The 26,290-nt window shown below is 42.5% G+C and overlaps 1 protein-coding gene across 1 annotated transcript in view; it reads right to left on the reverse strand.

The window, feature by feature from the left end:
* Positions 1 to 26,290, reverse strand: part of LOC126176352 (UNC93-like protein) — a 399,900-nt gene that overhangs the window by 328,890 nt on the left and 44,720 nt on the right. Inside the window, exon 2 of the mRNA XM_049923505.1 lies at positions 2,138 to 2,324. Coding sequence (XP_049779462.1) covers positions 2,138 to 2,324 — 187 coding nt within the window. The remainder of the gene's footprint in view (positions 1 to 2,137; positions 2,325 to 26,290) is intronic.

The following is a 26,290-nucleotide window of genomic DNA, read 5'->3' on the forward strand; positions in this document are numbered from 1 at the left end:
AGCATGTTGTTCTCAATGGAGAGAAGTCTTCCGAAGTGAGAGTAATTTCAGGTGTGCCGCAGGGGAGTGTCATAGGACCGTTGCTATTCACAATATACATAAATGACCTGGTGGATGACATCGGAAGTTCACTGAGGCTTTTTGCAGATGATGCTGTGGTGTATCGAGAGGTTGTAACAATGGAAAATTGTACTGAAATGCAGGAGGATCTGCAGCGAATTGACGCATGGTGCAGGGAATGGCAACTGAATCTCAATGTAGACAAGTGTAATGTGCTGCGAATACACAGAAAGATAGATCCTTTATCATTTAGCTACAAAATAGCATGTCAGCAACTGGAAGCAGTTAATACCATAAATTATCTGGGAGTACGCATTAGGAGTGATTTAAAATGGAATGATCATATAATGTTGATTGTCGGTAAAGCAGATGCCAGACTGAGATTCCTTGGAAGAATCCTAAGGAAATGCAATCCAAAAACAAAGGAAGTAGGTTACAGTACGCTTGTTCGCCCACTGCTTGAATACTGCTCAGCAGTGTGGGATCCGTACCAGATAGGGTTGATACAAGACATAGAGAAGATCCAACGGAGAGCAGCGCGCTTCGTTACAGGATCATTTAGTAATCGCGAAAGCGTTACGGAGATGATAGATAAACTCCAGTGGAAGACTCTGCAGGAGAGACGCTCAGTAGCTCGGTACGGGCTTTTGTCAAAGTTTCGAGAACATACCTTCACCGAAGAGTCAAGCAGTATATTGCTCCCTCCTACGTATATCTCGCGAAGAGACCATGAGGATAAAATCAGAGAGATTAGAGCCCACACAGAGGCATACCGACAATCCTTCTTTCCACGAACAATACGAGACTGGAATAGAAGGGAGAACCGATAGAGGTACTGAAGGTACCCTCCGCCACACACCGTCAGGTGGCTTGCGGAGTATGAATGTAGATGTAGATGTAGATGTAAACTTATCGCAAAAGTCAATTAGTCTTCTTCCCTTCTCATTCCTAGTACCAAGCCTATATTCTCCTGTACAGCTTTCTGTTGTTCCTTCCCCTACTACTGCATTCCAACCATCAATGACAATTAGAGTTTAATCTCCCTTTACGTACTGAATCATCGGTTCAGTAGCGTAATATACTTTTTCTACCTCTTGATCTTCTGCTTGCAACGTCGACATGTGATCCTGAGTTATTGTTGTTGGTTGCCGTCGATTCTGAAGAGAACAATCCTCATCAGATTTTTTCTATTACAGGCCACATGTCCTGTGAATACACATTGTGTGTCTTTAATGCAGTGGTTTACATTGCCTCCTGGATCGTCACGCCGTTGATCATTGCTGATTCTTCCGCCTTTTAGGGGCAGTTTCGCACCCCAAGAGAAAGAGAGTGCCCTGAACCTCGTCGGCTTCTATGTCCTCTTTGATATTGCCGTTGGCAGAATGAGGATGATATCTTACGTCTGAAGTCTTCGGCCGCCTATGCTGACAATTTTTATTCAAAATTTAGGCAGTGGAGGGTTTCGAACCCGGGAAAGGGCACGTTCTGATTACTAATTCACATCACTACCCCTAAACCACGGGTCACCCATTAACTCCAAATTTAGCCGCTCTGTACTGGCTTACGTTGGTCGAACGTCTCACATTGACGTCTGCGGTTATTTTACGCCGTGTTGCTTGTCTGTTAGCACTAACAACTCTGCGCGAACGGCGCTGCTCTCGGTCGTTAAGTACTTGGCGTCGGCCCCTGCGTTTTCCGTGGTGAGAGGTAAAGCCTGAAATTTGGTATTCTGGGCACACCCTGGACGCTGAGGATCTTGAAATATTGGTTTCCTAACGATTTCCGAAATGGAATATGCCATCCGTCTAGCTGCAGCTACCCCTTCCGCTTTCAAAGTCTATTAATTCTCGTCGCCACCTAAGTACAAATAACAGCTCCGCGAATGCGCTGCCCTTTTGTTCCTTGTGTACGCAAAACTACCGCCACCTGTATATGCGCATGACTTTTGTCACCAAAATATATATTAGCCAAGCATCCTGTATATATACACAGGACAGCTGCGCTCACTGCGTGGTGATGAAGTGGAAGTAAGGCGTCCGTCAAGCAGACGCTAAATCACACTAGGGCGCTTACTTACCTTTCCTCGTGCGCCTCGAGGTCCTTTGGTAGTTGTTGGCCCTTCTCCAGAACCAGCGTGGGCAGGCTGGAGCACACGAGGGGAGCAGCGGGTGCGTCCTCCTCTGGGTCTGGACCGCTCAGCTTCTGCAGCCGCTCTGCCGCAGAGTCGCGGCGCATCTCGGTCATCTCCGTGCCGCACTCGTCCTCTGAGAACATACAAATCCCGCGTTCAGTATCGTCTGGAACCTGCCCATCTTCTTTTTACGAATATTTCTTTCGTGTCTTTGACAAGAGGTACCTTTATGACGGGTGGTTCAGTATTCAAAGGTGGACATCTGAAAGAAATTGGGGCGTTTTTTCTAACTGTGGCTTCAGTCTGATTATAGAATTAAGCAGCTACTTAATTACGAGTTGGTTAGAAGACAGCAGCACTTCTGATGCCACACTCGCTAATGGGAGCGATAAAGCAAGCTGGAATTATATCAGAATATTAGACATAGTCACAATCAACCTATAGTCGCCCATTAAAAACACTGTTGTAAGGTGCTTAAAAATGTTATTAGGAAGGCAAAGAGTATGTGCTGCTCAAATAGAATAGCAAATTCACAGGATATAATTAAAACTATATGGTCAGTTGTGAAGGGAGTGTCTACACAGCAGCACAAGGTCGACGATATAAAGTCACTTCGTGGTAAATATATTTCTGTTACTGATAAATCAGATCTGTGTACAGTATTTAACAATCATTTTCTGAGCATTGCTGGTGAATTAAATAAAAAAATTAGTTTCTACAGTACATCACATAAATCTCTTAGCAAATGCCTTTACGGGATTGATGTCTGAAATACTCATCTGTGATACAGACAAGGGGGACATTGAGTCAATAATTAAATCACTGAAGACTAAAGACTCTCATGGATCCGACGGAGTGCCTAGCAGAATATTAAAGTACTGTGCGGTACATGCTAGCCCTGTACTTAGCCATATTTGTAATTTTTCCTTTAGCAATGGTCAGTTCACTGAACGATTAAAGTACTCAGTAGTAAAGCAGATGAATAAAAAGGGAAAAAGGGCTAATGCAGAAAATTTTAGATATGTTTCTATGCATCAGTATTTGCTGAAGTTATTGGGAAGATGTGTATGTAAGGATAATTGTTCATTTTATATCACATAACTTACTATCAAATGTGCAGTTCGGCTTTAGAAGTCGTTTAACAATGAAAATGCTATATTCTCTTTTTTCTGTGAGGTACTGAGTGGGTTAAACAAAATGTTTCAAACGCTAGGCATATTTTTTGATTCAACTATGGCGTTTGATTGTGTTGTTCACAAGATATTGGTTCAGAAGTTGGACCATTACGGAATACGGGAAGTAGTTCACAATTGGTTCACCTCTTACTTTAACAACAGAGAGCAAAAGGTCATTATTCACAGTGTTGAAAATGGCTGTGATGTGGAGCTTAGTGAGGTACGGACAAATAGGGCGATGCCCCAGAGATTAGTGTTGGGGCCACTCCTGTTCCTTATTTATATAAATGATGTGGGCTCTAGTACTAAAGGTGTGACTAAAATATTTCTATTTGCTGATGACACTACCTTGGTAACAAAGGATGTTGTGTGTAACTTCGGCTCCGTTTCAAATAGTGCAGTTCATGACATAACTTCATGGCTTGTAGAAAATACACTAACGCTAAATCACAGTAAGACTCAGTTTTCACAGTTTCTATCAACCAGTTCAACAAAATCCGACATTTTAATTTCACAGAATGGGCATATGATGAGTGTAACTGAACAGTTCAATTTCTAGGTGTTCAGATAGATAGTAAACTGTCGTGGAAAGCCCACGTTTAGGATCTTGTTCAAAGACTTTACTATTGGAACGATATCTGAAGTAAGTTATCGTCCCATACGAAAACTAGTCTACTTTGCTTATTTTCATCCCCTTATGTCGTATGATATTACATTTTTGGGTAACTCTTCACATTCTGAAAGGAAATTTTTGGCTCAGAATCGGGCGGTTCGGGCAGTAAGTGGTGTAAGTTCGAGAACTTCCTTGTCGACCCCTGTTCACTAGTCGGGGTATTTTCACATTGACCTCTCAATATATACATTCCTTACTGCCGTTTCTTGTTAACACATCAACTTATTCCCAAGAATAAGCAGCTTTCACTCAGTTAATACTCCACAGAAAGCCAATCTGCTTTTGTATCGGACTCCCTTAACTCTTGTGCAGAAAGGTGTGCAGTACTCAGTTGCGCCCATTTTCAATAAGTTACCACAAGAATTCGAAAATTTTAGCAGTAATCCACGCGCTTTCAAATCGAAAGTGAAGTGTTTCCTCGTGGGTCACTCCTATTCTGTTGAGGAGTTCCTTGAAAAATTAAGCTGATCCTTACGTGATATTTTTGACTGCGTTTACTGAAACTTATGGTTTGACTTTTTTTGGGTTCATAAATGTCTTATTTTTATCTGTTATTCCTCTGATATTGTAATTTCATGTACTGACACATTCCACGACCTTGGAGATTTACTCCTCAATTTGGTCCTAAGGAACTTGACGTGTAAATAAATAAATAAATAACTGATACAAAGTAAGTGAATGGAAGGTCTAGGTTCTTTCTTGAAGACACATTACACTTTTATTTCAAGTAACTTCCATGAAAAGAAAACAATGTTCAAAACTCTCGTTCAATGTATTTGAGGCAACATAATTTCAAATAGTGAAATGGATGTACCCCTATAACATCCTCAGCAATTACAAAATGCAACTACAGTAACTTACGGGAAGACATTATAATAAATCAAATTTAATAAAAACAAATTTATAAATTTCCCATTATTCATGCATGCAAAATACTGCTGTGATATTAATGGCATTAAGTCTCAATCAAGTAAAAATACAAAGTCTGGTTGAAAAGTAATGCCTCCCAATTTATGTGTCAAAAGTATTAAAGCTTTTCAAATAAAACTAACGTTATTAATATTCTGCAGCTATATTCTTCTTCTCTACATATTTATTTTTCGACATAATAACGCTGGCGACGAACACATTTCCCCAAAAGTGTGACCACCTTGTTGATACCGTCACTGTAGTCGGTTTGACTCTGTTGACGAAACCATAAACTGACTTCTCCCTGCAGTGGTTCGTCACTATCAAACTTAAATCCCCAAATGCGTGCTTTAAGTTTTGAAAACATGTGAATATCGGATGGGGCCAAGTCGGGAATGTGTCATGAGCGATAACAGTGAAAGTAAAGAAATTCAAATGGTTCAAATGGCTCTGAACACTACGGGACTTAACTTCTGAGGTCATCAGTCCCCTAGAACTTAGAACTATTTAACCTAACGAACCTAAGGACATCACACACATCCATGCCCGAGGCAGGATTCGAACCTGCAACCGTAGCAGTCACGCGGAAAGTAAAGCGTCAGATTGTTGCAGATGTCGGAGCGCTCGAATGTGGTCCGGCATTGTCATACTGGATGAAAGGGTACTCAGTGGGTGGCCGAACTCCTCGAATCCCAAAATAAATTACAGCACACTGTTTCTTGCACACAGGCGATTATTAGATTTGTCCTAAAGTTCGTAACGTTTTTGTATTGCATGTTGATATTCCAGTTGCTATGGGTTGAATTATCGATTGTAACTTTTTGCTTATAGTTCACTGCTCGTATTTGAGTCTACATGTTGTCATTTTATCATTTGGAGACAGTTAGTGGAGCTGTGGATGCTACAAAATGTTTTTCCAAGTGAAGAAATTGGAACATCTCCGACATAGTCTTCTGTTTAAGTACAAAAGAGGGGTGTCAGCAACAGAGGCAGCCAGAAACATTCGAGGCGTGGATGGGGATAATTCCATTGGCTAGAGAAGGGCAAGAAAATGGTTTTCTAGTTTTGAGGAGGATCGTTTTGGCTACTGACTCGCCACGTTCAGGAAGATCTTCAGGGTTTGTTGCAGATCGTTCTAACGCATTAATATGCAGTGATCTACGTTAGTATATATGAAATCGGCAAATGTGATGAATTATGATCATCCTACCATAGTGCGACAATTGCATGCAATGGTGGAGGTTCAAAAATCGGATGTTTGAATACCGCATGATCTAAGCAAAAATCACAAAAAGAGCGGCAAGCCATAAGTGCCTCTTTCCTTGGTCCTCATCAACTGACTCGTTAACATCACCTATCACTCCCATCCTGTATCGTTATTGGTGACGGGAAATGGTGTCTTTATGCTCACGCAAGGAAAAGAAAGGTATATGTCAGGCCAAATAAAGCAGTTACTCCCTGTAAAAAAACCAGCGCGCATTCACAAAAGATAATGTTATGCGGCTGGTGGAACAGCGACAGCATGGTGTACTATGAATCGCTTGCCCGAAGTGTAAACACCACTGCCGACATTTATTGCCCGCAACTGGGACACCTTGAAGACGCAGTCCAAGGATAACGATGAGGGAGACTGCGTGAAGTGACGCAACTCCACGACAAAGCCCGCCCGCATTCTGCTAGACCGACAAAAAGCACTATACAGGGTGTTACAAAAAGGTATGGCCAAAATTTCAGGAAACGTTCCTCACACACAAAGAAAGAAAATAGGTTATGTGGACATGTGTCAGGAGACGCTTACTTTCCATGTTAGAGCTCATTTTATTACTTCTCTTCAAATCACATTAATCATGGAATGGAAACCCACAGAACAGAACGTACCGGCGTGACTTCAAACACTTTGTTGCAGGAAATGTTCAAGACCTCCGTTAGCGAGGATACATGCATCCACCCTCCGTCGCATGGAATCCCTGATGCGCTGATGCAGCCTTGGAGAATGGCGTATTGTATCACAGCCGTCCACAATACGGGCACGAAGAGTCTCTACATTTGGTACCGGGGTTGCGTACACAAGAGCTTTCAAATGCCCGCATAAATGAAAGTCAAGTTGGTTGGGGTCAGGACAGCGTGGAGGCCATGTGATTGGTCCGCCTCTACCAATCCATCGCTCACCGAATCTGTTGTTGAGAAGCGTACGAACTGAAATGTGCAGGAGCTCCATCGAGCATGAACCACATGTTGTGTCGCACTTGTAAAGGCACATGTTCTAGCAGCACAGGTAGAGTATCCCCTATGATATCATGATAATGTGCTCCATTGAGCGTAGGTGGAAGAACATGGGGCCCAATCAAGACATCCCCAACAATGCCTGCCCAAACGTTCACAGAAAATCTGTGTTGATGACGTGATTGCACAATTGCGTGCGGATTCTCGTCGGCCCACACATGTTGATTGTGAAACTTTACAATTTGATCACGTTGGAATGAAGCCTCATCCATAAAGAGAACATTTGCACTGAAATGAGGATTGACACATTGCTGGATGAACCATTCGCAGAAGTGTACCCGTGGAGGCCAATCAGCTGCTGATAGTGCCTGCACACGCTGTATATGGTACGGAAACAACTGGTTCTCCCGTAGCACTCTCCATACAGTGACGTGGTCAACGTTACCTTGTACAGTAGCAACGTCTCTGACGCTGACATTAGGGTTATCGTCAACTGCACGAAGAATTGCCTCGTCCATTGCAGGTGTCCTCGTCGTTCTAGGTCTTCCCCAGTCGCGAGTCATAGCCTGGAATGTTCCGTGCTCCCTAAGACGCCATCAATTGCTTCGAACGTCTTCCTGTCGGGACACCTTCGTTCTGGAAATGTCTCGATACAAACGTACCGCGCCACGGCTATTGCCCCGTGCTAATCCATACATCAAATGGGCATCTGCCAACTCCGCATTTGTAAACATTGCACTGACTGCAAAACCACGTTCGTCATGAACACTAACCTGTTGATGCTAAGTACTGATGTGCTTGATGCTAGTACTGTAGAGCAATGAGTCGCGTGTCAACACAAGCACCGAAGTCAACATTAATATCCTTCAAAAAAATGGTTCAAATGGCTCTGAGCACTATCGGACTTAACATCTGTGGTCATCAGTCCCCTAGAACTTAGAACTACTTAAACCTAACTAACCTAAGGACATCACACACATCCATGCCCGAGGCAGGATTCGAACCTGCGACCGTATACCTTCCTTCAATTGGGCCAACTGGCGGTGAATCGAGGAAGTACAGTACATACTGACTAAACTAAAATGAGCTCTAACATGGAAATTAAGCGTTTCCGGACACATGTCCACATAACATATTTTCTTTATTTGTGTGTGAGGAATGTTTCCTGAAAGTTTGGCCGTACCTTTTTGTAACACCCTGTATAGTAGTTGGGTTGGGAAGTCATTTCTCACCCACCTGATCATGCCTACTCACATTTTCATTTTGTCCCTCTCTATTTAACAACTTTCAAGGAACGTCCATTCCAGATGAAAATACTCTCAGAACATGGATCGACGAGTTTTTCGCCTCAAAACCACTTTATTTCTACAGTCGTTGAATCGAAAAGTTATCGCAGCGTTGTCAAACTGTTGCAAATAGTGAAGGAGAATATACAGGGTGTCCGAAATTCCCGTTACGAACTTTTAGGGCTTGTGGAGGGGATTGAGTACATAATATTTTGAATAGGAACCCATGTCCGGAAACGTTTCCACTCTTGGATGGTTTCAATTCAGACGTTGAACTCATCCGTTTCTGTTTGAGGAACTGAATTAGGCGTGACACAATACAGTTATCATGTAAGAATTCGAAAGGAAATATAACGAAACAACGTTGGTGGTCGCCACATCAAGCCGTTGGTGTAATGAATCAGTACTGTTCTGTAAATATAATATGCTGGGTTCCTTTTTGGTTTTGGAATAATGTAAACATGTAATGTTTAAGAGCCCATACAAACAAATGTACTAAGTGATAAATGAATGTTTCGTTATGTTTCCTTTCAAAATGGTACCTATTAACTGTACTGTGTCACGCCCAATTCATTCCTCAAGCAAGAGTGGATGACTTAAACATCTGAACTGAATCCGTCGTAGAACGAAAACGATATGCTCGCGGACATTGGTTTCTGTCCAGAATTTTATGTACTCACTCCCCTCTACAAAAATGGTTCAAATGGCTTTGAGTATCATGGGACTTAATATCTGAGGTCATCAGTCCCCTATAACTTAGAACTAGTTAAACCTAACTAACCTAAGGACGTCACACACATCCATGCCCGAGGCAGGATTCGAACCTGCGACCGTAGCGGTCCCGCGGTTCCAGACTGAAGCGCCTAGAACCGCTCGTCCACATCGACCGGCCCTCTCTACAAGTCCTAGTAGTTTGTAGCGGGAAATTTCCGAACAACTGTATTATTGATGACTAAAACCTCGTTATGTGTATGAGCCGTGTTTATCAAACCTACAGAAATAACGCTACTATCTTAAGCAGCAAGCTAATACGTTACACACACCCATGTAATACGCTAAAACACGGACCCCTCTAGCGGCAGAGGGCTGCAAATACTTAGGCATGACACGAAGAATAATGATGCAGAATGTTGATAACGTTGGTTTTATTTAAAAAGTTTTACATTACCAAAAAAATTTTCAATTGTGTGTGAAATCTTATGGGACTTAAGTGCTAAGGTCATCAGTCCCTAAACTTATTTTTATTTATTTATTTATTTATTGTTCCGTGGGACCAAATTAAGGAGAAGTCTCCATGGTCATGGAACGAGTCAATACATGAAATTATAACACGATATTAGAAACAGATAAAATGAAATATAAAAAAACATATTCAGGCGACAAGTCGTAAGTTTAAATAAAGAAAATCAACAATGTAACACTGGAATTTGCTTAATTTTTTAGCTCTTCCAGGAGCTCCTCGACAGAGTAGAAGGAGTGAGCCATGAGGAAACTCTTCAGTTTGGACTTAAAAGAGTTTCTGCTACTGCGAAGATTTTTGAGTTCTTGTGGTAGCTTATTGAAAATGGATGCAGCAGAATACTGCACTCCTTTCTGCACAAGAGTCAAGGGAGTGCATTCCACATGCAGATTGGATTTCTGCCTAGTATTAACTGAGTGAAAGCTGCTAACTCTTGGGAATAGGCTAATATTGCTAACAACAAACGACATTAAAGAAAATATATACTGTGAGGGCAATGTCAGAATTCCCAGACTATTGAACAGGGGTCGACCAGAGGTTCTCGAACTTACACCACATATAGCTCGAACAGCTCGTTTTTGAGCCAAAAATACCATTTTTGAATCAGATGAATTAACCCAAAAAATAATACCATACGACATAAGCGTATGAAAATATGCGAAGTAGACTACTTTTCGTGTTGAAGTGTCACTTATTTCAGATACTGTTCTAATGGTAAATAAAGCAACATTTAGTTTCTGAACAAGATCCTGGACATGGGCTTTCCACAACTGGTTACTATCTATCCGAACGCCTAGGAACTTGAACTGTTCCGTCTCATAATATGCCCATTCTGTCTGATCAAAATATCGGTTCTTGTTGAATTGTGAGTTAAAAACTGTAAAAACTGAGTCTTACTGTGTGCATCAAATTATTCTCCACAAGCCACGAACTTATTTCATGAACTACATTATTTGATACTGTTTCAATATTACACACAAGATCCTTCACTATCAAGCTGGTGTCATCAGCAAACAGAAATATTTTTGAATCACCTGTAATACTAGAAGGCATATCATTTATATAAATAATAAACAGCAGTGGCCCCAGCACCGACCCTTGGGGAACGCCCCACTTAACAGTGCCCCATTGGGACTGAACATCACTACCACTCTCAATATTGCGGAGAATTACCTTCTGCTTTCTGTTCTTAAAGTAAGAGGCGAACCAATTGTAAGCTACTCCCCTTACTCCATAATGGTCCAACTTCTGCAGTAATATTTTGTGGTCAACACAGTCAAAAGCCTTCGTTAAATCAAAGAAAACACCTAGCGTTCGGAACCTTCTATTTAATCCGTCCAATACCTCACAGAGAAAGGAGAATATAGCATTTTCAGTTGTTAAACCATTTCTAAAACCAAACTGAACATTTGACAGCAAATTATGTGAATTAAAATGCTCCAGGAACCTTGTATATACAACCTTCTCGATAACTTTAGCAAACACCGATGGCATAGAAATAGGTCTAAAATTGTCAACATTATCAATGTCTCCCTTTTTATAAAGTGGCTTCACTACAGAGTACTTTAATCGGTCAGGAAACCGACCACTCCTAAAGGAAAAGTTACAGATATGGCTAAGTACTGGGCTAACATACATAGAACAATACTTCAGTATTCTGCTAGATACCCCGTCATATCCATGAGAGCTCTTGGTATTTAGTGATTTAATTATTAACTCAATCTCCCTCTTCTCAGTATCATGGAGGAGCATTTCAGGTAACAGTCCCGGAACACTTTTTTCTAAGAGTGCTATATGATTCCCCGTTGGGACTAGGTTTCTGTTTAGTTCACCTGCCATATTCAGAAATTGATTATTAAATACTGTACATATATGCGACTTATCAGTAACACGGACATTCCCACTCCGCATTGATTCTATATCCTCGACCTGTCTCTGCAGACCAGCCACTTCCTTTACGACTGACCATATGGTTTTAATTTTATCCTGAGACTTAGCTATTCTATCTGCATACCACATACTTTTTGCCTTCCTAATAACATTTTTAAGCACCTTACAATACTGTTTGTAACGGGCTGCTGCATTTAGATTTTGACTGTTTCTAACGTTTTGATATATTTGCCACTTTGTTCTACAAGATATTCTTATCCCCCTAGTCAGCCACCCAGGCTGCCTGTTTGTGCTAGTACCCTGTTTTGAACGTTCTAACGGAAATCAACTTTCAAAGAGCACGAGAAAAGTCTTGAGAAAAGCATTATATTTATCGTCTACTGTATCAGCGCTATAAACATCTTGCCACTCTTGTTCCTTGATAATGTTTACAAAGGTCTCTACAGCAACTGGATCAGTTTTCCTAAACAGCAGATGACTATATTTAACACGTGTTGCAGCACAAAAATCTTTTAGAGTTAAAATTTGTGCATCATGATCTGAAAGGCCATTCACCTTTAAGCTAACAGAATGCCCTTCTAGTAATGAGGAGTGAACAAAAATGTTGTCTACGGTTGTTCTACTTTTCCCTTGCACTCTCGTTGGAAAGAATACAGTTTGCATAAGATTATATGAATTAAGGAGGTCTACCAGCATCCTCTTCCTTGCACAATCACTTATACAATTAATATTTAAGTCTCCACATATAACTAACATTTTGTGTTTCCTATAAAGTGAACCAAGAACCTCCTCTAGCTTTAGCAAAAATATTGTGAAATCGGAGTCTGGGGATCTATAAATAACAACAGTTAGAAGTTTAGCTCCGTTACATTTAACCACACCTGCACAACATTCAAACACTTTTTCAATGCAGTACTTTGAAACATCAATTGACTCAAATGGGATGCCGTTTTTCACATACATGGCTACTCCCCCACACTGCAAAGAGCTCCTCGAAAAGCTGCCAGCCAACCTGTATCCTGGTAAAGGAAGCCTCTGAATTATCTCCTTATTTAAGAAGTGTTCAGATATACCAATAATTTCAGAGTCAACATCTATAAGCAGTTCACTAACTTTATCTCTAATACCTTGTATATTTTGATGAAATATACTAATTCCCTCATTACTCGAATACCTAAGCTTTGTCAAAAGTGGTTCCTTTGTTAGAGAGACTTCCCTTAAGCAGGAATACCTATCAGCTGACTTCAATCTAAAAAAGGTGGAGTTCTAACACCCACTACTGTAGGAATTTTCCCATGAGTGATCCCACCCACCCCACCTATGCTGTCACCTATAAGCTTTGCACTACTCTATGGAGGCATATCCAAACAAGAAGAGAGAAATTTGTAGGACACATCCTACGACACAACAACATCAATGGAACAATAGCAGAATGAGCTATTGAGGGAAGGAATCGCCGGGGGCGACCAAGGATATCATACATGCAACAGATCATGAATGACGTTGGATGTAACACTACTTCACCTAAATTATCCCAAGGGCAAACACACACACCCATGCCCGAGGGAGGACTCGAATCTCCGCCGGGACCAGCCGCACAGTCCATGACTGCAAGCCCTAGACCGCTCGGCTAATCCCGCGCGGCGATTTTCCTCAAAATTTTCTGGTCTCTTTTTTTAAGTTTTCTTAATAGTCCTTTCTTCGTCATGTTTAAACATTCTGATGCATACAAAGTTGACGGTCTGATTACGGTGCTATACCGACAAAGTTTTAGGTTAAGACAGGCTTTTGCTTTTGTATAAATCTTTGCACAGATGAGAAGCACCTTCTTGTTTAGAACACCTACTTTCTACTGCTTCATTGTGAATGATAGAGGAATTTACTTACCTGGGAAGCAAAATCGCAGGGGATGGTAGAAGCCGGAAAGAAATTGCGAGCAGAATGTAAAAGGCCAAAATTGCATTTAATCGGAGAAGGAACTTACTCACCAGCAACAACATCAGTCTGAAAATAAGGAAACGTATCATGAAAGGTTTCGTTTGGAGTGTGGCCCAAACGGATGTGAAACTTGGACAGTTGGAAGAGAAGAGAGAAGACGGCTAGAGGCCCGGGAGATGTGGTGCTATGGAAGGATGAAGAAGATCAGCTGGAGAGATAAAGTAACAAATGAAGAGGTGCTTAGAAGAGCACAGGAAACCAGATCTCTGTGGAGGCACATCCAAACAAGAAGAGAGAAACTTGTAGGGCACATCCTACGACACAACAACATCATTGGAACAATAGCAGAAGGAGCTACTGAGGGAAGGAATCGCCAGGGGCGACCAAGGATATCATACATGCAACAGATCATGAATGACGTTGGATGTAACACATACGTGAAAATGAAGAGGAAGGCAGACAGAAGAGAGAAATTGCGCTCTGCTGCAAACCAACCTCAGGGTTGAACATTAAAAGAAGAAAGAAGAAGATGGTAGGTGTCACTGTTGACGATACAGAGCGAGAAAAACAAACACGTCTAAGTCTGCAGCAGCATAGACTCCGTCGATGGTAGCTACAGGTTGAAAGGTGGTGGTGGACGAAACTTTTGCTGTCACTACTCACTACACAGCAAACGGCAGGCTGCTTTGTTTCAGAAGCGCCTCAGTCGCAACGACCACAGCACCCATACATCGTAACAGTGGCGACTTTTGAGCTGGCCTAGTAAGAAACATCAAGACTCTTTGATGAAACTTGTCGAGCTAGAAAAAAATATTCGACAATGTAAAATGGTGCAAGTTCTTCGTAATTCATAGGAAAGTAATTGTAAGATACAGGGAATGACGAATAATACGCAACGCTTACAAGAATCAGTGCGGAAAAATAAGAATGAAAGACCAAGAACAAAGTGAATTAAAGATGGGTTAGCACAGCAGTGTTAGTCATCTGCCCATACTGTTCAATCAGTACACTGAGGAAAGAAAATAAAGGTTTGGGAGAGAGATTAAAATTCTGAATGAAAGGATATCAATAATAAGATTCGCTGATGATACTGATATTGTTAATGAAAGTTGGGTACAGTAGCAGGACCTTTTGAAAGGAATGCGCTATCCAATGAGCACACACTATGCTGTGAGAATAAACCGAAAAAATGCAAAAGTAATGAGAGTAGCACAGATGCAATTAGCGATAAACTTTAAAAATTGGGTGACAGTGACGTAGAAGAATTGATGGATTTACACCACGTTATAAGCAAAATACATGACGGACGAAGCAAAGCTGTCATGAAAAGCGCACTAACAAAGAGTGCACTCCCGACAAGGGAATTCTACTACACTGAAGCGCCAAAAAAACTGGTGCAGCCAGGCATGTTCAAATACAAAGATATGTACTGGGGTCGGTAACGCCTATGTAAACCAAAATGTGTCTGATGTAGTTGTTAGATTAGTTACTGCTCCCACAATGGCAGATTATCAAGATTTAAGTGAGTTTGAACGCGGTGTTACAGACAGCGCACGACAGATGAGACTCTGCATCTCTAGGGTAGCGATGAAGTGGGGATTTTCCCTTACGACCATCTCACGAGTGTACCTTGAGTATCAGGCATCCGGGGAACATCGAATCTCTGACATCGCTGCGACCGAAAAAAGATCCTGCAAGAACGGGTCAAACGACGACTGAAGAGAATCGTTCAACGTGACAGAAGTTCAACCCTACCGCAAGTGTCTGCATATTTCAGTGCTGGCCCATCAACAAGCGTAAGCGTGCGAACCATTCAATATCATCGATAAGGGCTTTCGGAGCCGAAGATCCAGTCGTGTACCCTTGATGACTGCGTGACACTACGCTTTAGGCCTCGCCTGGGCCCGTCAACACCGACATTGGGACTGCTGATAACTGGAAACGTATTGCCTCGTCGGACGAGTCTCGTTTCAAAATGTGTCGAGCGGATGCACGTGTACGGGTGTGGAGACAAGCTTATGAGTCGATGCACATTGCATATCAGCAGGGTACTGTTCAAACTGGCGGAGGCTCTGTAATGGTGTGGGACGTGTGCAGTTGAAGTGATATGGGACCCCTCATACGTCCATATACGACTCTGAAAGGTGCCACGTACGTAAGAATCCTGTGTGATCAACTGCATCCATTCAAGTCCAATGTGCGTTCCAACGGACTTCGGCAATTCCAGCAGGACAATGTGACACGCCACACGGAGTGGCTCCAGTAACACTCTTCTGAGTTTAAAAACTTCCTATGGCCACCAAACTCCACAGACATGAACATTATTGAGCATGTCTGGGATGCCTTGCATCGTACTGTTCAGAAGGGATCTCCACCCCCTCGTACTCCTGCGTATTTATGGACAGCCCTGCAGGATTTACGGTGTCAGTTCCCTCTAGCACTATTTCAGACATTAGTCGAGTCCGTGTTACGTCGTGTTGCGGCACTTCTGTGTTCTAGCGGGGACTGTACACGATACTAGGCAGGTGTACCAATTTCTTTGGCTATTCAGTGCAGTATCAGACATAGGCCTTAACTTGAGGTATATGGTTGGAGCACAGCATTATGTGGAATTGAAACAATGACTGAGGGAAAAACGGAAAAGAAAGTAATCAACGCGTTTGGGATGTGATGCTACAGAAGGATACTGAAAAGTACATGAATTGATATGATAACAAATGAGCAGGTTTCCCGCAGAACCTGTCAGAAAATGAACATGGGAAAAACATCGACATGAAGAGAAGACAGGATCATAGGATATGTATAAATACATCAAGGAATAACGTCCGTGGTACCCAAGGGAGCTGTAAAGGGTAGAAACAGGAAGAGAAGGCACTGCAAAAAATTTTAGGAGACTACCACTTTTGGGTTCCATCTTGGAGACAACTGTCCTTTGTACGAGATCCAAAAACACTGTCCCCGCACATTTTATTTCTTCTACCGTGGGTAAAAAGCTTAAGACCTAGAGAACGTGTTTCCTGTGACACATATACCGCAGCAGGAGTTTACTTTATCGAACACAATGATTGCCCCAAAAAATGCGTAAGGGAAACTGGTACGTCCTCCAGTAAAAAGCTCCAGATCTGCATTAACATCGGACTTACTGGAAGAGGGGCATAGTATCTCAAGTCTTGCCGGAAATCTAGTAATAACCGATAGGCAAGAGAAAGGCCAGGTTTCAGATCTGTTGGAGGAAGTAGAAATCATTGAACACAAAAAGGATAATGCACAGAACACGGTGGATAGTCGGATTTAAGGCAATACACTATCTGGCTTGTACGGTTAGCTGTAATGTAAGGGAGCGTCTCAGCGCTCTTAGTCATGTATACAAGTGACACACGATGCACAAGATAAGTACTACTTAGCTGGGCAGTGCTTCCTCGAGCCCGGTGAATGCAGGGCCTGCACTTGCAAGCTGCGGCTTCTGTGCCTGGTTTGGGACTGATAAGAAAGTGGCATCCCTAGTTTATTCCATTTTATACCTACTATCTGGCACTATTTCCAACGGTAATTACGTCTCGGCTGTATCTTCGAAATCTTTTTTATCGGTACTTGTACATGCAATGAATGACCAGTTTATCGGTACGATCTACCCGTCAACATTAACTGTAGATACTTCATGGACCAACTTCCGAAGTAGCCTTCGTTCGTCTAGTTTTTTTTCTTTTTTTAAATCTTGAAAATATCGTGAGAATGCCAATACTTTAATTAAGAGCATTGTGTTCTCCCATGATGAATTAAAGTACTAAATTTTACTGAGAATAAGTCTTCAAATAACTTTTATATAATAGCACAAATTTCCAGTACAGTTTACAATTATGTTTTAATTTTTAAATGTGTAATCTGCACCTAGAGATGCAGCTGGTAGCAATGAATCCGGTAGTGTGGTCAATCAAAAACCAAGTTCTACCAGGTGTCAGCGGTGTTTTTATTCATCAACACAAAATCTGGGATTTGTCTCATAAGTAATTATAACTGAGGACTTTGGTAGCAAGTACTGTTATGAGATGAACAGGTTGTTGGCGCAGGACAGGGTTTAGAGGCAGCCTACATCAAGCCAGTCAGAAAACTACTCACCCAAAGGAAAAAAAAAACGCATCACGAAATTAGGACCGTTGAACAACGTTTAAAAATTAGTGGGACAAATAAATCTCTTTTACAAAAATAAACTCTTTAGGGAGTATGATTACGACTAGATACTACGCCTGTTAGTCAGCGATGCTATGTGCTTTCAGGCCGCTATAATTTAAAAGTACTCAACAGGCTGTTTTAACTCATGACCGTAATATCAAAACTAAACCTTTGAGAAAGAAACGTGAGTTACGGAGGATGATGGAAGACTGCAGAAATGTTGCAACTTTGCGTGGCCGCATAAGCGCGCTGAGGTGGTACATTCCCCCCTGTAACCGGAGATGTGTTGACTCAAAGGAAACAATGAGAGCGTTGTTAGTCTGAGGTCCACGCAGGTAGGTAACGGAAAAACCCGCATTAGTCTGGGTTATGTCTGAGTACAGTGGCCTTACCATATCGGAGTGGAGTTATTTCTTCCCACCTGTGTCGGGAAAGAATAAATAACTATATCAAGACATCTTCGCATATCTCCATTCGTATATGGTGGGTGAAAGCAGATATACAGAAAACTTATGGATGTGTAATTCTACTAAACAACAATTTTACTAACGTTTTTATCCGTACGTTGTTCCAGTATATAGTTAAAGCCGACGGTGTTTCATGTCAATACTGGCCACGTCCTCGAATGGATGCAGTAAAAATGCCCTAATCTCCCTCATTAAGGTCTAAGGCGCTGCAGTCATAGACTATGCGGCTGGTCCCGGCGGAGGTTCGAGTCCTCCCTCGGGCATGGGTGTGTATGTTTCTCCTTAGGATAATATAGGTTAAGTAGTGTGTAAGCTTAGGGACTGATGACCTTAGCAGTTAAGTCCCATAAGATTTCACGCACATTTGAACATTTTTCCCTCATTACGTTCTCATGATCCCTAAGCGATATCCACGATGGAGGCAGAAAGTTCATTGAACGCCGCTTCTCTGAACGTACATTTCACGGAATGGACATCTCTTTCCCTCCAGTGATCATCTCCGTTCCACTTCGTATGGGCAGAACTGAACTATTACGATTCCATGTGAATCTGCCTGCATTCAGTAACTTGTGTCACTCATAGTTGATAAGCGCTCAAAACTTCGCAGCAGCACTCTAGGACTGATCGTAATAGTGCCTTTGTGCGTTTAATTTAGTTTCACTTACAGATTACCGCCCCCCCCCCCCCCACCCCACGACAGCGCCAAATGTTGAAATAATTTTTTTTTTACTAAGACAGAATAGTCTATCAGTGCCACACCATTTAAGGTTCATCTTGAGTTTGTAAATATCTACCTCCTTTTCCTCACCCGCTGTCTTCAAGAGGCACCTGAAATTTATATCTCATTTTATGTGTAGACAATCAATAACAGGCTGTCGTATGCATACGGAGGGCTTCCTTAACGTCCACTTCTCGAGTCCTTTACGCTACTGTTGCTAATGTTACGTGTGGCAAGTTACGTGCGACGTGCGTGGATAATTTAGAAATCTAAATATTGCGGGATGTCACTGGAAACGTAGAATGCGAGGGAACAGTTTAATAAAGTGACTCGATAGATGTGGCAGGACTTTGAAGAATAGCATGTTTGCCATCAGTTGTAGAAATTTATTATTTATTTTCTACCGGTTTCGGTGTGTGTGTGTGTGTGTGTGTGTGTGTGTGTGTGTGTGTGTGTGTGTGAGAGAGAGAGAGAGAGAGAGAGAGAGAGAGAGAGAGAAAATCTTATGGGACTTAACTGCTAAGGTCATCAGTCCCTAACTTACACACTACTTAACCTAAATTAACCTAAGAACAAACACACACACCCATGCCCAAGTGAGGACTCGAACCTCCGCCGGGACCAGCCGCACTACCGGTATCGGCAGTACCGACAATCTTCATAGGAAGATCAAAAGGCTGTACATTAGATATAAAAGCAAATCAACTTTCCATTGGATAAATCGAAAACTATCAGTCATAAAATACATACAGAACTACATGTAACAGGCCATTGTTTCGATATCAGTGCAAAACTGGCCTCACTACGATAAAACAGAACGATTATTAGGCTGATCCTCATATTATTACCGTAATGGTCGTTCTGTTTAGTCATAATTAATTTTAAAGATGATATCATTTTTAAGATTTTCCTTAGCATAAACTTGTCACACAACAATTCGTTCTTTCAATGTTGGAAAGAACGTACAATGATCTTGCCTCTAGGAACAATGCAAAAATGTTGCTTGAGAATGTACTCGTGCGCGTTGTAAATAAATTGATACAGAGAACCTTGTAGACAAGGCAAACATAGCTGTAACTAATCATCTTTATCACAGTGAAACGTGGAAGTGTAGCACTAACTGAAACGAATAGCGCTGAAACGAAAGAAAATTCACTTTTAAAAACCTGTAAAACAGAGAAACTGTACTCACATAACTAAGACATAAGAGCTAAGGAGGCCTGAACATGGAATCCAACATTCGTTGTCAGAGCAAACTAATGAACAGCTAAATAGCGGTACGTCAGTGAATCAAAATCAGTCGAACGTAGTGAACCAAGTCAAATGGTTCAAATGGCTCTGAGCACTATGGGACTTAACATCTGAGGTCATCAGTCCCATAGAACTTAGAACTACTTAAACCTAACTAACCTAAGGACATCACACACATCCATGCCCGAAGCAGGATTCGAACCTGCGACTGTAGCGGTCGCGCTGTTCCAGACTGTAGCGCCTAGAACCGCTCGGCCACTCCGGCCGGCTGAACCAAGTAAAAAAAAAAATATTCGATGGAGCCTAAACAATTTACATCACGGTAATCCACTGGTAACACCTCAATGCCAGCCTATGCGTATTCTCGGGACACGGAATGCAACCGCATACTATGACAAACTGACACCGTGAAAATAGACAGCCCCTAGAGGGCTCGTGCATGTACAGACGATGCTATTGGGGGTGGGGGGGGGGAGGGGTACACATCTGGATGTCTATGGGACAAGTGGCAGTAGACAGGCATCATCACAGTTGTGATCATTATTGAGGATGGACCACCTACATCATTATGCACGATGTATTATCCGAGAGCAATGTCATTTTCCACCAGAATAAGTCAATGTCATGATAGTCAACTCAGGCTGATGTCTCTCTAAAAATCTACACTTTGAGAAATGGCATGCCTTACTTCTTCGTTTACAGTCTTTCTTTAACAGTTCTTAGTTACAACAGTAAAGTAAAGCTGCATGCCCTCGGGAAAAATTACGGCCGTAGTTTCCCCTTGCTTTCAGCCGTTCGCAGTACCAGCACAGCAAGGCCGTTCTGGTTATTGTTACAAGGCCAGATCAGTCAATCATCCAGACTGTTGCCCTTGCAACTACTGAAAAGGTTGCTGCCCCTCTTCAGGAACCACACGTTTGTCTGGCCTCTCAGCAGATACCCCTCCGTTGTGGTTGTACCTACGGTACGGCTATCTGTATCGCTGAGGCACGCAAGCCTCCCCACCAACGGCAAGGTCCATGGTTCAAGGGGGGGGGGGGCTACTGTTGTAAAAAAGAACTGTTAAAGATGATGGCGTCCTCTTGGGTAAAATATTCCGGAGGTAAAATAGTCCCCCATTCGGATCTCCGGGCGGGGACTACTCAAGAGGAAGTCATTATCAGGAGAAAGAAAACTGGCGTTCTACGGATCGGAGCGTGGAATGTCAGATCCCTTAATCGGGCAGGTAGGTTAGAAAATTTAAAAAGGGAAATGGATAGGTTAAAGTTAGATATAGTGGGAATTAGTGAAGTTCGGTGGCAGGAGGAACAAGACTTCTGGTCAGGTGACTATAGGGTTATAAACAGAAAGTCAAATAGGGGTAATGCAGGAGTAGGTTTAATAATGAATAGGAAAATAGGAATTCGGGTAAGCTACTACAAACAGCATAGTGAACGCATTATTGTGACCAAGATTGATACGAAGCCCACACCTACTACAGTAGTACAAGTTTATATGCCAACTAGCTCTGCAGATGACGTAGAAATGGAAGAAATGTATGATGAAATAAAAGAAATTATTCAGATAGTGAAGGAAGACGAAAAATTAATAGTCATGGATGACTGGAATTTGAGTGTAGTAAAAGGGAGAGAAGGAAACGTAGTAGGTGAATATGGATTGGGGCTAAGAAATGAAAGAGGAAGCCGCCTGGTAGAATTTTGCACGGAGCACAACTTAATTATAGCTAACACTTGGTTCAAGAATCATGATAGAAGGTTGTATAAATGGAAGAACCCTGGAGATACTAAAAGGTATCAAATAGATTATATAATGGTAAGACAGAGATTTAGGAACCAGGTTTTAAATTGTAAGACATTTCCAGGGGCAGATGTGGACTCTGACCACAATCTATTGGTTATGACCTGTAGATTAAAACTGAAGAAACTGCAAAAAGGTGGGAATTTAAGGAGATGGGACCTGGATAAACTGAAAGAACCAGAGGTTGTACAGAGTTTCAGGGAACAATTGACAGGAATGGGGGAAAGAAATACAGTAGAAGATGAATGGGTAGCTTTGAGGGATGAAGTAGTGAAGGAAGCAGAGGATCAAGTAGGTAAAATGACGAGGGCTAGTAGAAATCCTTGGGTAACAAGAAATACTGAATTTAATTGATGAAAGGAGAAAATATAAAAATGCAGTAAATGAAGCAGGCAAAAAGGAATACAAACGTCTCAAAAATGAGATCGACAGGAAGTGCAAAATGGCTAAGCAGGCATGGCTAGAGGACAAATGTAAGGATGTAGAGGCTTATCTCACTAGGGGTAAGATAGATACTGCCTACAGGAAAATTAAAGAGACCTCGGAGATAAGAGATCCACTTGTATGAACATCAAGAGCTCAGATGGAAACCCAGTTCTAAGCAAAGAAGGGAAAGCAGAAAGGTGGAAGGAGTACATAGAGGGTCTATACAAGGGCGATGTACTTGAGGACAATATTATGGAAATGGAAGAGGATGTAGATGAAGATGAAATGGGAGATACGATACTGCGTGAAGAGTTTGACAGAGCACTGAAAGACCTGAATCGAAACAAGGCCCCCGGAGTAGACAACATTCCATTGGAACTACTGACGGCCTTGGGAGAGCCAGTCCTGACAAAACTCTACTATCTGGTGAGCAAGATGTATGAAACAGGCGAAATACCCTCAGACTTCAAGAAGAATATAATAATTCCAATCCCAAAGAAAGCAGGTGTTGACAGCTGTGAAAATTACCGAACAATCAGTTTAATAAGCCACAGCTGCAAAATACTAACACGAATTCTTTACAGACGAATGGAAAAACTAGTAGAAGCCGACCTCGGGGGAGATCAGTTTGGATTCCGTAGAAATACTGGAACACGTGAGGCAATACTGACCTTACGACTTATCTTAGAAGCTAGATTAAGGAAAGGCAAACGTACGTTTCTAGCATTTGTAGACTTAGAGAAAGCTTTTGACAATGTTGACTGGAATACTCTCTTTCAAATTCTAAAGGTGGCAGGGGTAAAATACAGGGAGCGAAAGGCTATTTACAATTTGTACAGAAGCCAGATGGCAGTTATAAGAGTCGAGGGACATGAAAGGGACGGAGTGGTTGGGAAGGGAGTAAGACAGGGTTGTAGCCTCTCCCCGAAGTTATTCAATCTTTATATTGAGCAAGCAGTAAAGGAAACAAAAGAAAAATTCGGAGTAGGCTCTCACGAACATCAAGGCACGAGTTGAGTGCACGTCTTAGCTCTAAGAACATGTTTTTGTGCGAGATGAGTAAATTTTGTTATTAAAATACCGAAGCCCCAAGGGAGCATACGTTTTAGAAATGAGAATAGATAAATATACCACCTCAGATGTTAAGTCCCATAGTGCTTAGAGACATTTGAACCATTCTACTTTAAAAAATTCATTTGTATAATTCTAAAGCCTGAAAGTTACTACTGTAGACTAGAAACTAATTCAGATATGGCGATGGGCTTCGTTTACGCAGTTGTGTTGGGTCACGTTTACGCACTATTTTTAATTTCCATTCTAGCTGATATTCCAGTGAAGCAGTTGGAAAATCAGTCTAAAAAAATAAAAGCACAAGACAATAGAATGTACGAAGTGCTAAAACAGGTAGTTCAGCCAAATAAACCTCAAGCAGAAAGAATTAATTGTACGAGAGCATGGAATGGTATGGTCAAGGAATTGCTAAAAGCAAGAACAGGAAAGAACGCGGATAGGCCTGTCTCTGGCATCGTCAATGTTCTGCCCAAACGCAGGCTTTCACATGGTAACTTTCATTCTGTCCTGCCTTCTGGCTTTGTATTTATTGCCTGAAACTATGCAACAAATCGAAAAAACGACGAATGGCTCCAGTGCATTAGATGTAAAAGGTGGGTTCACAGCGATTTTGCCCCAGGAAACATTATTTTTCGTGTGCACAAGATTGAACCTCCAAGAACGATGACAATAGGCTTTAATTAAGATTCAAATCTTAATGTAAGCCATATTATGCTAGTTTTACTTTCAAATAATACGTTTACTGCCGGTAAAATTTTTGTAACTTACCATGTTAACTAGTGTTAAGTAAGGCTGTAATTTTGTTTATTGCCAGTAAAAGGTATTTTGAAAATTATAGTAATGTGTTTTGTATAGTCAGTATTCTGTTCTACGATGTGCGTTAATGTTCCCCCTCATGTTATTAACGACGTTATAAGACAAAACACTTTTAAACACGACGAATACAACAAAAAAATTATGATATTCCGAAAAGAAATCCGTGTAAATGTGCTCCGGTCTTCTCTATTGATTAAAACTGTCTTGACAGGAGAGCCAAAAATGTCTATCATTTGAAAGCTGAGAACGTTGTCGGTTGACTGTCATTTAACGACTTTACGAAGGAAAGCTCAGAGCTGTGGCTTGCATTAATAAAAAAAAAAAAAAAATAAATAAATAAAATGAAACAAAACCAGAATCTAAACTGCAAAAGTATGTGAGGCTTTCTTGTGACAACATAGTTTCTCTCTTCTTATTAGCTCGACACGTCCCAAGTTTCAGTGCGAGAATGTGATTCGTCGTAGGAGCTTGAAGTTAATGTAATGATAATTGCTGACACAGACGCAGGAAGTGGTTCTATACAGTGTTCGTTATACGTGCTAGCACAGCTGACCGGAAAAACATACGATAAGCCAGCGCGTATAGCTGACTAGCCTTCATTGTGCGAGATAACGGAGACAGCAAGGCGTAAGCGCCGCGCAGGAATGTGGTTTTCCCCTTGGGTATTTCACCTGACAATGTTGAGCCGAGGTTAAGTGCCACTTAAAGTGCTAAACGCTGTGGCTCACTGACTTCACTCACACTTAGTACTCGTTCCCGAAGCGTTGTTGAATTTCTGAGCGTCAGATGTTTGTCCGTATGTGGTTCTTTGTATTTAATAATACACTCCTGGAAATGGAAAAAAGAACACATTGACACCGGTGTGTCAGACCCACCATACTTGCTCCGGACACTGCGAGAAGGTTGTACAAGCAATGATCACACGCACGGCACAGCGGACACACCAGGAACCGCGGTGTTGGCCGTCGAATGGCGCTAGCTGCGCAGCATTTGTGCACCGCCGCCGTCAGTGTCAGCCAGTTTGCCGTGGCATACGGAGCTCCATCGCAGTCTTTAACACTGGTAGGATGCCGCGACAGCGTGGACGTGAACCGTATGTGCAGTTGACGGACTTTGAGCGAGGGCGTATAGTGGGCATGCGGGAGGCCGGGTGGACGTACCGCCGAATTGCTCAACACGTGGGGCGTGAGGTCTCCACAGTACATCGATGTTGTCGCCAGTGGTCGGCGGAAGGTGCACGTGCCCGTCGACCTGGGACCGGACCGCAGCGACGCACGGATGCACGCCAAGACCGTAGGATCCTACGCAGTGCCGTAGGGGACCGCACCGCCACTTCCCAGCAAATTAGGGACACTGTTGCTCCTGGGGTATCGGCGAGGACCATTCGCAACCGTCTCCATGAAGCTGGGCTACGGTCCCGCACACCGTTAGGCCGTCTTCCGCTCACGCCCCAACATCGTGCAGCCCGCCTCCAGTGGTGTCACGACAGGCGTGAATGGAGGGACGAATGGAGACGTGTCGTCTTCAGCGATGAGAGTCGCTTCTGCCTTGGTGCCAATGATGGTCGTATGCGTGTTTGGCGCCGTGCAGGTGAGCGCCACAATCAGGACTGCGTACGACCGAGGCACGCAGGGCCAACACCCGGCATCATGGTGTGGGGAACGATCTCCTACACTGGCCGTACACCACTGGTGATCGTCGAGGGGACACTGAATAGTGCACGGTACATCCAAACCGTCATCGAACCCATCGTTCTACCATTCCTAGACCGGCAAGGGAACTTGCTGTTCCAACAGGACAATGCACGTCCGCATGTATCTCGTGCCACCCAACGTGCTCTAGAAGGTGTAAGTCAACTACCCTGGCCAGCAAGATCTCCGGATCTGTCCCCCATTGAGCATGTTTGGGACTGGATGAAGCGTCGTCTCACGCGGTCTGCACGTCCAGCACGAACGCTGGTCCAACTGAGGCGCCAGGTGGAAATGGCATGGCAAGCCGTTCCACAGGACTACATCCAGCATCTCTACGATCGTCTCCATGGGAGAATAG

The sequence above is a fragment of the Schistocerca cancellata genome, chromosome 3 (genome assembly GCF_023864275.1).
Source record: "Schistocerca cancellata isolate TAMUIC-IGC-003103 chromosome 3, iqSchCanc2.1, whole genome shotgun sequence".
Lineage (NCBI taxonomy): Eukaryota > Metazoa > Arthropoda > Insecta > Orthoptera > Acrididae > Schistocerca > Schistocerca cancellata.